At 42.9% G+C, this 15,363-nt stretch overlaps 1 protein-coding gene across 1 annotated transcript in view; it reads right to left on the reverse strand.

The window, feature by feature from the left end:
* Positions 1–4,580: 4,580 nt before the first annotated feature.
* Positions 4,581–15,363, reverse strand: part of LOC104547136 (teneurin-2-like) — a gene marked incomplete at its 3' end in the record, with an annotated part of 32,053 nt that continues 21,270 nt past the window's right edge. The window contains exon 2 of the mRNA XM_010192719.1: positions 4,581–4,856. Coding sequence (XP_010191021.1) covers positions 4,581–4,856 — 276 coding nt within the window. The remainder of the gene's footprint in view (positions 4,857–15,363) is intronic.

The following is a 15,363-nucleotide window of genomic DNA, read 5'->3' on the forward strand; positions in this document are numbered from 1 at the left end:
AGAAAAACTGTGTACTTCATCTAATTATGGCCTAATCAGTGAAGCATGCAAGTCTTTGTAATTAGGAAGATTATTAATAGTGGGATATGCTACATGAGCAAAGGTGCCAGGAACTGGCTTGAGAAGTCTAGAGAAGGCTTTTGGTAAAACTTCACAGTGTTTTGAAAGAGACGACAGAAAACAAACTCAGTGCGTGGTTTCCTGTTGTGTATTTCAGTTTACAAGGGAAATGTGAAATACACTTTTTGTTTGTTTCACTGTGACAGATTTTGTGAAACACCAGGTACAGGTGACCCTTCCCGTGAAGGTTTTATTGCTCATCAGCCGCTCACACTGCATCTGTTAACAAGCTGGATTGACTTCACCAGATACACTTCTCTGTTTTAGGAAAAGGCATTATTCTCAGATAGACTTTGAACAAAGGTGCTGCTGCTTGCTTACCCGGGTGATCCATATCATCTCAGTTTGCTTTACTAAAACTAATACCTGACAAACTGAAGGATGTGCTGGTCAACATGAACTGAATGTAAACTGCCAAACCACTCAGTGCCAGCTACAAGCAACCAAATACCAGGATTACCTTGTTTTTAACCCTTTCAGGCCACCTGAGCAGAGCTGTCATTACCGCCAGCTCTGCATCCCTACTCTAGAGCATCACCAAACACTGTGTACCAGATAGCATTTCTTCAGCTCTTCCAGTAAACCTGTATGTTCAGCACTACTTCCACCACATCATTCTGCTGACCTACACTATGGTGTTACTGGGTTATATTAAAATGGTAACAAATGTTTAAGATTTTACACACTGTCATTTCATATTCTTGTCTTCCACATGGCTTCAAAGTCTACCAGAACCACACCCCCATTCTGTGTCCTTAACCCGCCATCCTGCACTGCACACTCAGCCGTTCACTGGGCAAAGCCGGAGCCGCTGTGCAGTGAAGTCTTTAGGAGTCGCTCCTGCAGTCAGCCCCCTCATTAGCAAACCACTTCCTATCAGAAGTGCCCTCAGGTTTTGAGAGCACATCAAAACTGCATCCACTTCAGAAACCGAGCTTTGATACCGTGCTTAATGACTTTCTAAAATTGTCATTTCCAAAGTATTTCACAAGCTTTCCTAAAGAAGAGCTGAAGTATGCCCATGCAGGAGCCAACCTCCCTAGCACTCCTTCTCCAGATGCCCAGTTGACGCATGATGTATGCAATTCCATTTTCTGGGATTTCATTTAATCCTATCATTTCCCCAGGACCATCTGGACACGTTATCAGATACGAACGGATCATACGATGGTAGCAGCTCTTCCTCTCGTCTCCTCCACGTCTGTCCCTCCTGCTGCTCCCAGGCCCCCTGGGTCCCCCCATTCCCAGACAGCTGGACCAGCCAAAACCACCACTGCTGTGCAACGTGCATCAAGCTACAGCTTCCCTGCTTCTCCTTGTACACAAAACATAGATACACTATCCTACAATCATAGGGGCATATTATCTCTTTTCCCTCAAATGAAGACAACACAGTTCTGCTCCAACTGTACCACCACTGTTCAAACAGGAAAAGTATTTCCCATCGGCACAAGTGAGATTTCTTAGCAGGAATACTTAGGAAGTGTGTTTTTACACCGGTATGTATCACAGAAAGGTTCATGTATTAAACCTCCCAACTCAGCACATCACGCTGAGTGACAGTTTGCTGACAGAGGTGCTGTGATCCATCCTCGCTGGCACCTCTAAGGAAGAGATGGCCAGGTCAAGACAGCAGTGAACGCTGCGAGATATGGTAAGAATTTAGGGCCTAATCAAATCTATGGAAATAAAAGCGTGGCTTTTGAAACCGGATCATCGATAAGTGAGGAAGAATTTTAGTACATCAAGTAAAACACTGAATTACAATGAGTTTCCATTATTTCAATTCACCCATAAGCATCTCAAACCTGCAAATATTTCAAGGTTCACAGAATCCTAATTTATGACTAAATTAATTCATAACAAATCTAGAAGTGCAGAAAACAGCCATACATGTTATGAATGGATTTGAATGGGAACAAAATCATATTATTAGAGCAATTTTTAGAAATTAAGCCTCCTCTCTGCTACTTAGAGATGTACTAAAAGTGACAGAATAGATGTGATATTGGAAGAAAAGTCCTAAGAATGGTCTGTTGTTTCTTGTCCTAAGTGCAGCGATATAAATGGTTACAGCATCCCTGTATTACTAAAATAAAAAATCACCTTTTGGAGCTGAACTACTGTTTTGTAACACAACAGCTGAACTGTGTCAGGAGAAAAAGCTTCAACGGGATTTTAAATAAATTCAGAGGTCCACGCATCACGAGTTCCCTCTAATATTGCTAGGCATAAATGGATAAAATCTCACGCCAAGAAGTGTCTGCTTTATGCCACTATCCTGCAAATCTGGAACCACACCGGAGAGCGCATTTCTCTTGAAGAACAGGTTCTTGTTGCTTCCTCTTCAGGACGAACACCCTGCAGCTATTGATCTGCCTCACTGTTTGCTATGGAGGAAACCACTGCTGGGCACAGGCGTGAGGAATTAATGATGGGTTTGCAAGAGTCCACGCTGCGGTGCTGAACCAGTGGGGCAACTGTCAATCTATATGGTAATGCCTCTCCAAACTTCATGAAACCAGCCATGTGAAGAAGCATTGATTTTTGAGCTAACCCGGATCTGTGAGAGAGCAAAACTGAAGTGCACTGAAGTTAACACCTCTGTACATAATCGTTGCTTCATACTCGCGTGATTTTTTTGTAAACAACCAAACACACAGAAAGCCTCATCCCAAAACCTTCCCAAGTCAAAATGAACTCCAGGTTTGTTCCTGGTGTGCTGTCTGATCGTGTCCTTCTTTATCTTATTAACGTCATCGTTAGAGAAATTCAATACGTTAGAGTATTCAAAATGGACTCACTGCACTGTATTTCCAATTACATCGTAATTCTCTTATTATGAGGAGGAAACGAAATGCAAGCAAACAGACTCATTCTGTTATCAATGTCTATGACCGTGAGCATGGAAGCAGCTCGTGAGTCAAAACAGGTGACAGGGAAATGGAGACCATCACCTGCAGAGAAGTAATTCCTGCTACAGAAATGCACCCCAGTCGTTCCATACTGCCTGCATTTCATTAGTCAGGTTTTTAGTTTGAAATCATGCACAGCAGCCTTATCAAAACTGCACTAAAGTCAAGAGAATTTGTCATATTTTCTGTGGATGGTACTATTTTGGTTTTTTTAAAAGAAAAATCAATCAGTCACTGATTCTTTTTAAAATACTGGCTTCCTTCTATGCACTATTATTACTAAATATACATTTCTTCTTTGGTTTTGATGAAGAAATGTATCCTGCTATGCCTAGGGAGAGGAAATATTACTTAGATTCAATTTAAATCAACAAAAAGAGACCGCTGTTAAAAACCATAATCGCCTGCACCTTTCTGAGCTTTTCCCATCAATATAAACCCGTACTTCTGGTTTGCAGTGTTTGCTTTGACAAGCGGTTCCTTGTGCTTCCAGTGCCTGGCACAACCGGGACAACCAAGTAAGTATGGGGAGGAGCCTCAATGAACACCTCAAAAAGCTCTCTTCTGGGAGCACCAACACGCACCAAGTTGAATTTATCACAAGTAATGTGTGCAGTGGGGAGCTGGCTTCATCAGCTGCCATCAGCTCCCAAAAGCTGCTCTGAGGCATCCCCAGGGAGGTTCCTCCTCAGCTCCTCACAACAGCAAGTACCAAAACCCTTCGTTCATATTCTCACCAAGTCAAGCTTGCACCTTCATCAGCCTATCAGATGGAGGACAAACGCCTGCACGTCCATTGTTACTATTTTTCCTCTTTAGTTTAATTTAAAAATAGGTGAGCACATAAAATTCCCTACTTAAAAAGATTTAGCTGATCCATGTGAAGAAAAGGAACCTGGGTTACATCCACTTGAGAGGACAGCGGGCTAAACGCAGTTTACTTTGTGAATCAACCAGTGCCTCGGGGTTTTGTCACAAATGCTTGCTGCACCATCTAAACTCTCATTTCCATGATTTTAATAAAGAGAGGTGCTTTGCCTCAGTCTGATGCACACCTTGGCTTTCTAAAAGACCACCAATGCTTACCATTAAGCAAATTAATTTCTTTTTTTGGTAACTTCAGAACATGAAAACACACCAACTGTGGTCATTACAAATCATCACTATTTTCACAGCTACTAGCATATTGCAAATTATTAATATTACTTCAAGCTGTGTATAAAAATCAGATATGAGAAACTATTTCTCTTAAGAAATTTCTTTCTGCTTCTCACCACGAAGTTTAATTTAGTGTACTACAAGCACGAGATTATTGCATGGAAGGTAAACTGTAAGATAAAACACAATAGGTATCATATTATATGATATAGATGTGGTAGAGTTTCCTGATATTGATGCTAAAAAAAACCCCCCGGCACACAGAAAAAAGCTTTAGTCAAACTGAGGAAGTGAGCAATTCACCTTCAAGAGTACACTCGTGTATTTGCAGGCATGGCCACACTCTCACAGCTGTGCATTAAGGACATACAGCAGAAAAAGCCCTACCGTTTTCCTCGTCTGACTTGTTGTCGTTGTCGGAGTCGGTGAGCGTGAGCGCAGAGTTTTCCCGGCTGGAGAGCCCCGAGCTGCGCCTGGACTTGATGCCCCGTCCCCAGAGGCGGATGGCGTGCTCTGGGGACATCCCCCCCTCGGGGTCCGAGTCCGCATCTGAGCCCGTGCTCAGGGAGTAGCCCTGGTGCAGGATCCCGATGTCCGAGCAGTAGCCGCTTCGGTGGGGAGAGGGCTCGCAGATTCCCAGTTCTGCCAGGGTGAAGTTTGTTCCTGGAAGGGCAATTGGAAAAAATAATTAAAATGCACAAGACAAAGGTAGGAAAGGTCTCTACATTTTAGGTTACTATTTTTGCCCCAAATAATTAATCATTAAAGGAAGGTGATTAATGACACGTGCTCATGACATGACCTGTTTGTTATGTATCTAACCCTGTATTTGTTGGACCAGACCATGAGCTCTGAAGTTGAGCATTTCATTACTCTAAAAGAGGATATTTTTCTTAAGAAACTCATTTTTCTCAAACACAAGTCTTCCATACAAATAGGATTTTTTAAATTTGAATTTTCATGCAGTTTCCTCTCTCACAGACAATAAACACTTATTTGGCAAAACAGCGTTTACGGGTCAGGATCACCTGAGAGGACGCAAACCTATCAGTGGTGTGACACAAAACCTCGCCACCAGGTTTGCACTTCTGTTTGCTGAGATTGGTGGTTTTGTACCTGCTACAGAGATCAAGACAGAGCTCATAACCATTGCAGTGCTTTTCTACCTTTTCTCAACATAGTCAAGAAGCAAACGTGCATCAACACCAGCTCAGGAGGTCACCAGGTTTGAAGGGAAAACTGAGGAGCAGTGTCCCAGCACGCACCCTGTAGTGGTTGGTAACAGCTCGTGGATGGGCTCATCCATTTTTAATGCAGATGCAGTCCTGCAGGGCTGTCAGAAAGCACAGCCTCGCTGGCTGATTCCTGCTTCTGCTTCCTACGTAACCAACAGGATGGTAAAAGAGTACAGGGAAATATGCACTGGTCTCTAAGGCTTTTAAAGGTTTGGAAAACCAGAGTGATTTTAGCTTCATTACATCGGGCTAAAAATGAAGAATGACTGAAGTCACTGGCAGCGTAACTGCCGATTATTTAATTCACAGGGAAACTGGATCTGTGCCCTGTGTTTCTAGAACAGTAGTTTTATTTGTGCAAAAGCAGTTTCTGTTTTCTCCTCTTCCTCTATATATTTATCAGAATAAAGTTATACAGAAGAAGTTCATACAGTAAATAAAAAACACACTTAAGTGTCTTCTAGTAATAAAAAAGTCAACAGGAATTATTATTTCTAAAGTATAAGAAATACCTTCACAGATTAGCCAGGAAAGATCACTCAGTATTAAATCTACCTGGTCCATCTGTCTGTATCTATTACTATTTATCCCAGTAATCAGACATTTTGTGGTTCAGTCAAAAGCAATGAACTGAACAGTCCTAAAACTGAGCTCCTCAAGTGCACTTCAGTCTAGAGAATTTTGCCTGGTTTTTAATAAGAGCTCTAGCACGACACTTAAATGAAACTAAATTACTTTTAAAGGAGATGTAAATTTTAATCATGTGCCATTTCAGTAGAAGACATTTTACAAATATAGCTTTGTTCTAGCCCTGTTAGCAAACTAACAGACTCATTAAAAAAGGTAAAAACCAACCCAAAATATTATATGTGACAAATGGAGTGACCTGAAGCCCACCAGCACCACAGAGTCTGACCTACACAGGTAGAGCGCACATTAACATCAGGTACATGTTAGAACTACCACGCTAGTCGTGAACTCGTCAGATCCCTCTGATTGGCATCCTGTACTGACATAGCAGTCTGACTACAATATTTAATGCAAAAAGCAATTTTCGGAGAAACTCTTCCTTCATTTGTCTGAGGAAAATGCCAATAGCAGTGGAAGGAAAATTCACCGTTCTCTGAATTCATTCATCCATTTCAGTTTTATTATCTGGGAACCTGGCATCTTCCACAAACATGGAGAAAAATACTTGAAAAGTGACCAAATGATAAAATGTGAGCAGCGGATCAGATCAACTCCGGAGCAGAAATGGGCTCAGCCGCTGAGCCTCTGGGAGAGGATTTGCTGTGCTGCTTCTCCAAAATCTCCTTACTGCCTCACCACAGAAAATCTCAGCCATCCTGATGACAGACATGAAATATTCCCTCTCTAGCAAAAACATGTTCTTCTCTAGTAGACTCCAAATTCATTTTATTTATTAATTTTCAGTGTTTGCTTCTGCAAAAGATTATTTGAGAGTGTTCTGTGAGACAGTATACAAGGGCAGAGCAACTTGTCCTTGAATAACCCCGTAAGGCCATTATTTGGAGATGTTTTTCACATCTATACACACACATATATAAAACCATTTTTTGAGATATATTTTATACCTAAATATTTAAACTGTATCTCTCTATATATATTATACTTCCTGATATCTTCATAGCCCTTAATTCACTGTAAAATCTGAGGAAAAGGAGATAGAAACACTATAGTTCTGTTCTCTAGACCTTTTCTTGATCTGGATCACATTCTTCTCCAGGTCATGCTTCCCTAAAATGAAACTGTCCACATCTCTTGAATAATGTATGAACTGCTTTCACTAATATCATCTCCTCTTATTTGCTCAGCCATTATTGCGCATTAAAGTATTAATGGCATTAGTAGACCGCTCTTGTAAATTCAGATAGAGAATAAATACAGTTCTGGATGCAGATAAATAATTTATCCAATAATTTGTAGCAGAAAGTACTCTACTATTACTTTGCAAATAAAGTACAGTTTCATGAGCAATGAGGAAACACCTAACTCGTTTCACATCCGCTCATACGGGCAGAAGGCTCCACACAGGACCTTGGTGACGCAGCCTTCCTGGCCCCGCAGCCCCTAGAAACCACAGCACCCATGAGCTGGAGCAAGGACACACAGACACTCTCTGGGCCGGGGTTGAGATCTGGTGTCTTCCTCAAGAGGTCTCACCCCCACAGCTCTTTAAGTGATCAGGAAACCAAGCAAATCCAGAGCTCCTAGAAGGAGAGCAGAGGAAGGAGGGCAGTGCCTGCTGCCTCCCGTGCCCTGGGAGTTCCTGTTGCACCGCTGTGCATTCACAGGGAGAAATGGGGTCCCTGAGCTGAAAAGCGCCACGGGCAGCAGCAGCTGAGGCAGCTGGATGGGATCACACAGCGTCACACAGCACTCTGTGCACAGGGGCTGCATGGGGTGGGCAGTAACTACACTGTACTGGAACTGAAAAATGGGACTGAAATGTGCTGACAAATTCCATCCCTGCACGTTCGAAACTTGAGGGTGTTTTCTTTCAGATTCTCCTAGCATCTACTACATTGCTGGTGACACTAAGTGAAAACAGATAAATGACATTACATCTTTATTGCTGGAAATGAAATAAACCCTTCTCTTGAAGAAGAAGGCAACTCACCTAGCTCGGAGGCACCACCAAGGCTTGATCAGAGGAAGCCACACATAAAAACAGCTTCAATTCAGAAAGACAGACGGGTCCTTGTCATAGGGGACTCACTTCTGAAGGGAGTGGAAAGTCCCATTTGCAGACCAGACCCACTTCTCAGGGAAGTCTGCTGCCTCCCAGGAGCCAGGGTCAAGGACATTCAGAGAAAGCTCCCTACCCCAGATAAACCCACTGACTGCTGCCATTGATGGTCTGTCAGGCAGGCAGAGATGAGACGACAGCAAGTAGTTTGAGAGCCATGAAGAGGGATTTCAAGGGCTTGGGATGGCTGGTTAAGGGACAGGGAGCACAAGTCGTGCTGTCCTCTATCCACCAGTTGCAGGGAGATCTGAGGCAACAAACAGAAAGAGCAGAGACTGCTGACACAGGCGGAGTGCCCAGGTGGCCAACGCCATCCTGGCTTGTGTCAGGAACAGCGTGGTCAGCAGGGGCAGGGCAATGATTGTGCGCCTGCACCCAGCACTGGTGAGGCTGCACCTTGAATCCTGGGGTCAGTTTTGTGCCTCTCACTACAAGAAGGACATTGAGGGGCTGGAGCGTGGCCAGAGCTGGGGAGGGGTCTGGAGCACACAGGTTATGAGGAATGGCTGAGGGAGCTGGGGTTGTTTAGTCTGGAGAAAAGGAGACTGAGGGGAGACCTTATCGCTCTCTACAGCTCCTGAAAGGAGGGGATAGAGAGGTGGTGTTGGTCTCTTCTTCCATGTAATCAGTGACAGGACAAGGGCAAATGGCCTCATGTTGCACCGGGGGAGGTTTAGATTGGATATGAGGAAAAATTTCTGTACTGCAAGAGTGGTAAAGCACTGGAAGGGGCTGGACAGGGCAGAGGTGGAGTCCCCATCCCTGGAGGGATTCAGGAAGCCGTGGATGTGGCACTTGAGAACATGGTTTAGTGGGCATGGTGGGGTTGGGTTTGGTTGGACTGGGTGATCTTGGAGGTCTCTTCCAACCGTAATGATTCTGTGATTCTGTAATAAGAACATACCACAAAAAAGGCACAAGGTTTTTTGCTTTTCCATACGCAGCAGAACTTACCAGCCTTCATCTGCAGCCCCTTCATCCCCACCTCAGAAATCACCAGACCATCTTCAGTAAAGAAAAGCAGTTAATACCAGCTGCTCCTCTAAGGTGTGTGTAATCTCTCATACAAAACCAGACCAGTACTTGTTCAGAAATGTACTATGATGTTATGTACTTGATCAGCATTGCCCATGATCTACATGCTGTAAATAGACTCTCAATAGAGTAGAAAAGTTATCTTCCTTTTAATTAACACATCAGTCCTACTACCTTTTGAGCACATTTCCTTTTACAGAAATTCACTACTGCAGTTATTTAGTACTTAAATGCTTACTAGAACTGTGTTTAATTCAACAATGTACAGTTCTACTCATTAGATCAGCTAAGACTAGGAAGCATTACCATAGAAGCAAAGGTTATTTTCATCTAACCTCTAGGCAGAGGTCTCATTTGGGTAATTACGAATTGCCCTTCGCTGCAAGATGCCTCAGAGGAAGAGACTTGAAGCCAGCAATGCACAGACATGACAAATTTGGCTTCGACACGAGATCAGCAGTTCAAAACTGGGTGAGTCTAAAATCAAAATGATAAACATCACTTACATCCTTTGCTACTGTAATCAATTACAAGAAGTAAGGGTAAGAATAATATATTCCATCCTTTCTCCAAATGTTGTTACCTTCATAGCTATAATGATTTTTGCTGGCACAAGCACCACAATTTAGCTCCAATCTGTGGTATTTGAAGAGGTCATTCTTTTTAACAAACTCTGATGCACGCTTAATTTTTCTCAATTCTTTATGCATTCATTTATTATAATGACAGGGAGAACAGATGATTACATTTTTTTAATCTACTTACTGTAGACATTTTTAACATTTACCCTTTTTACTCATCTTCCTTATCCAATAAACTACTGCCATCTTTTCAATCCTTCTTTGTGAAGAACTGTATTAATGTATGCCCTTGCTTTTATAAATGTTCCCTTCCCTCTTCCCCCCTTGATACATATATTCCATTTCTGTAGAAAGCACAGATTCAGAAGGAGAAGCCCAAGGAAAAGCTCAGCTCAGCTTCCACCATGACCTTTCCAAGGCAAGGGAAGGCCCTGCGGCCTGAGACCTGGTGCAAAGGAGCCAGGAGCCACGGCAGCCATGGGAGCCAGCAGCCTCCTCCAGGTTCCCGGGCCAGCTTGTCCTCCCCTCTGCAGCAGTCTCAGTGCTATTATTCCACAACTGGACTGTCCAACCCTACAACAACCCCATGTCCTCACTCTCGACCCATCTTTGCCTAATAGTCCTTGGGTAGTGTGGGAAGGGGCAGTGTCAGCTCCTGAGGAACAGACTCTCCACTATGAAACATTAAAAATACCAGAGAACGGACTCCTCAGAAATTAGGAATTACCAGTAACGACCAAGCTATACCTTGTGCTGGGTTTTAAACTCCAGCACTGGGGGTTAACAACAGAAAGGTCTCCTACACTTTTCTCTCACCATTACTAAGATTCACAGACCATTTATTTTCACTTAAGATCATTAGATTCCAGGTATTTCCAGTCAGGAAAGCTAAACATTTCCTATCGAAGTGAATGTGAACTTTAACCACCTCACGATGATAGATCTTGTTTCATAGAGCACATTTGTGTCAAAGGCATCAGGGAACGCTTCATGGATGTTCCTGAGGGAGGGACACCACAGAGCCACTGCTGCCATCTGACTGTGCCACCCCCCACAGGCCCACACACAGGATCACCACAGACTGGTGGGGTTGTCAGGGCCCTCTGGAGCTCCCCCCGTGCCACCCCTGCCAGAGCAGGATCACCAGAGCAGTCACACAGGAACACGGCCAGGGCTTTGGGTGTCTCCACACAAGGAGCCTCCACAACCTCTCTGGGCAGCCTGTGACATGCTCCATAACCCTCACACTGACAAAGTTTGGCCTCATCTTCAGCTTGAACCTCCTGTGCTCCAGCTTGGGACCATTGCCCCTTGTCCTGGCATTGGCCATCCCAGAGCAGAGCCTGGCTCCTTCCTCCTGACACTGCCCTTTCCAAATGGATCCCCAGGAATGAGGGCACCCCTCAGTCTCCTCTGCTCCAAGCTCCAGAGCCCCAGCTCCCTCAGCCGCTCCTCAGCAGGAGATGCTCCACTGCCTCAGTTACTCCCACGCATACACACCCCACACCGGTAACACTTAGTACAACGTAGAATATGCATGTGCATTGTGGTATTTTGTTACAAATGCTATCACAGTAGTCTGCACACAGAGCTTTTTAAAATTCAAAAGAAACGCAATGGCTTTCTTAAAAGTGAAACTGGCCGCCTCGGTGCCTTCTGCAGCAAACCAAGCAGAAGCAGCAAACAGAAATCCGTACACACATCACAACGCGTGGTTTGAATTTGAAATACATTTTCTAGCTTCTCTCATCAATGACAGCAAAATCCTTTAATTGTCTTTTTTATAATCCTCTTTCTGCCTTGCTTCTTTCTGCCTTGGAGATCCCCAAGTCTAATACCAGGATACAGATGTTTCTCTTTTTGACAATACGACTGTTCACAGTGTTAATACAGTAGAGTCATATCCACTTAAAAAATTATAAGGTTTATAAAACCAGGCATCTAATGAGATTTCACTCTAGCTCACAATATTGTATAATCTGCAGTTATGGGATCGTATTCTAGTTTTGTGTAAAATTTCCTCCTTCTGTGACTGGGGAGCTATTCTCTTTCTTTTTTTCCCCTCAACCGTCCTCATTCAGTCTTTATACACCAAATAGAGACTGCAATATTTTAAATGACTTCACACACTTGCTGTGACTGCTGAATGCAGTCTCTGAGATCATCTCAAACACTACTTTGTTTTTCTTCACTTCCTCATGAGGTAAGCTTTTAACATCCTCATTTACAGCTTTTAAACTCAGTAAAGGAGAAGAGAACAGCCTCTTCCCAGAGCACGCACTCATTTTGGCAGAACAAGTACCATCTAAAAATGGTATTTCTGGCATCACCTGATGGTGATGAACCTCTTCTCAATGAAATGCTGGTTTAGGACAAAGCACGCATTTGCTGTTTTCTCCTCAAATGCCAGTGTTGATTAAGGACAAAATCAGATTTGGGAGGACAAGAGGACGGAGCTAGGCGGAAAGCATGAGTATGTTATTTATTATCTACCCAACACAGCCCTGGCTAAAATGCAATACTTCAGGCCAACACTTTACTTTCTTAGGGTAAGAAACTCTTCCCGGTCTTTCATTTATTGTAAGCTTCACAACTTTCCCAAGCTCTGTATTGAAGTTCTGAGGTGTTATTATAGGAAATTTGTGTAAACTCAAGTATACATGACACACTAACATGCAAATAAGATCTTTCTTTCTCAAAGCAACTTTAGGCCTCTACATGTATCACTTTCTCTCTAATAAAATGTGTAATCTACCATTTAGAAGGCAATGACTGTTTTTTGATCAAAACCACATTAAAAATCTGAAGGGTTTTGTGTGCTAAACCTGCACCATGCATACTTGAATACTTGTATTTGCACAAGTACGTCCCGTGTCAGCAACGGCTTCCTGGGCAACCTCCAGCAGAAGGGAAAAAAACCTGCGTTATTTAGGGCTACCCAGTGTCCAGCAAGACCATGAGTACGGCCAGTAATCTGAAACAGCTCTGATTTGAGTTTCTGCACTTATGTTAAAGCGACAAGAAAACGTGAGAAATGTTCTATATTTAAAAATACAACAATTTCCTGTGTGAACAAGACTGGAAGCGTTTCTGTAGATGTGGTAATGGACATTTTCGCGTTCTGAAATCAGTTGTGCCATGTTACTCAGGCCAAAATACACTCACCAAAGTACCAAGTTCACAACTGGCTGTTGTGCGGGACCAGCACAAACCTACTTCCAGCTATTAAAAAGAAAGACTGAAAGCAACCCACAAAAACAGATTAGGATTATTCTCACTTTCTGCTGTTTGAAACAACGTCACCATTTTTCTAAAACACCACTTTAACAACAGGGCCGGTTCTTGCCCTTCCGTTGTCCTTTCCCTTCCATTCTGTGTAAGCTTTGAGTGACTGCTGGTACTGACTTCAATTTGGTTAATAACAGAATGGAGATGCAAATGTGCCAAGCAGTAAATTAAGCTCCAACCACCACTTCAGCATTGATCCTCTAAAGAGGTGATATCAAGATACTCAAAACTATTACTTTGTCAAATCTTCTATGTGCGGGGAAAATGTTGACCCTCATTTTTTACAACTGGTTTTCCACCAGCAGGTCAACTATACAACATCAGAACTGGTTGTAATGAAAAACATTTTACTCCCTAGTCCTTCTCCACTGCTTAATTCTGCATTAAAACCCCAAATCTTAGTGATGACCTCTTATCAGGAGAGAACCCAGTAAACACTACAAGGAACGCCAGACCATAACTCGGTTCACTTGAAGGAGAGTTCCCATGCGGGCTGTGCTAGCTGACTATTTTTAACATGCACATCATCTCACTCTGTAAGTGCCTTCGCTTGCCTCACAAGTGCCTCGCAGAGCAGGTGAAATGATAAATTCACGTATCACTGATAAAGGTCAAGTGCACCTAGGTGTCATATGATGCCTTTTTTATTATGTTTCTGGTTTTTTTCTTTGCAGACTCCAATTACAGAATGCTTTGGACTTAAAAAGAGGAAGATCAGATTGGATTATTAATTAATTCTCACATTAGTTCACACTTTTTAACCTACCAGACATTTGCAAAGAAGCATTTCAGGCTATCTCATGTATTTCATTTTTGGCTATATAGGAGTCCCAGGCAGTTTCCCACCTAAACTCAGGTTTGTCCTGAAGGAGTATGGAGTAGATAAGGCCAGCACTGAGGACCAGGGATGGAAAAACACCTCCTCTGTCCTGCGTGCAGGATGTCTGGGATGAGAGCGTGTCCATCCATCTTTTCCCATGATGTGAGCAGTGACAGGAACACCGTGGCTGTGTGGATGTCTCTTGCCCATGGCCTTTCCCTTACTGTCTTATCTGAAAAGACTCTGCTCTTAATTACCAGTGTGATAGAGCACAGGAGCTACGCTGGCCAGCAGCTTCAGATGGCTTAAGCTACCATGACAGGCTCTGGACACACAGATTTATCCATCACTTTCACACTGATGAACCCCTGATTCTGCTAAGCATATTAAAACTCGACAGGACATTTATTTAAATTACAGATTTGCAGTTCTTAAAGGCATTTGGTTGCTCTATTTTCTTTTTTGTCATTTCTTTAATGACTTCAGGACAGGGAACGGACATACATGTTGGGAAACTACCCTTGACTTAAGTACTCTTACAACGTTGGCCATGGAAACTGAACACAGTGTATGTTTTACTGTTTTGGTTTGTTTGTTTTTTAATATAGGTTGTTTGGGTTTTTTAACTGGGAATTTGGTAAACAACGTGCATTGGAATATAACCAAGGGCAATGCCATTTCAGCCCTCAACAGGAAGGCCAAAAGCAAGAACCCTAAACCCAACGTCGTCAACAACCCAAAAGCTTCCAGGGATTTCTGTACCGGAAAGTCAATAGAGAAATGTACTGCCAGGTAATCAGAGCGTAGAGCACTGATGAACTGGGGTCCTCTAAGTCATTTTAGGGATAGCTTTAAGAAGTCCCAATAGGGGACCCACAAATCAAGACATTCAATGTCAACCACGTTCTCTGTAGAGGGGAAAGATTTTAATTCTTTTACAGCAGAAATGATCTGCACAAAATCATACAATGGTAAGAAAGACGGCCTGGTACAGATCAAGACTGAACTACTCATAGTCGTGTTGATTCCAGCTCTTTATCTTTAACCTATTTAACAACGCTTGCCTCTTCAGAGCTGCACACAGCAAATGGATAATGCTGCCAAAATGGGTTTCCATTGCATGCTAATGCCGCTGCTCTTCTTATATCAGCTTTTAACACTTCTGTTATCAGCAAATTGCCCTTTTGGGAGGGGGAAAGGAACTCCACAGAAGTCTGCTTTTATGAATGCCTCAAGCCTTCAAAATTAACAGTGAGAATCTGGTGGTCACTGAGTACTCCCATCCCAAGAGCAGATGTGGCGCTGTATAGTTTCAGTATTAAGTACTGTCAAGCTTCCTTTCAAGCACAGAACTATTTATCTACTTAACACAGAACACAGCCAACTTTTGTAAGTTTCATAAATTACATTTATTTCAAAATGCTTGGCATTATTAATCCTT

Source organism: Mesitornis unicolor, unplaced genomic scaffold (genome assembly GCF_000695765.1).
Source record: "Mesitornis unicolor isolate BGI_N332 unplaced genomic scaffold, ASM69576v1 scaffold1639, whole genome shotgun sequence".
Classification (NCBI taxonomy): domain Eukaryota; kingdom Metazoa; phylum Chordata; class Aves; order Mesitornithiformes; family Mesitornithidae; genus Mesitornis; species Mesitornis unicolor.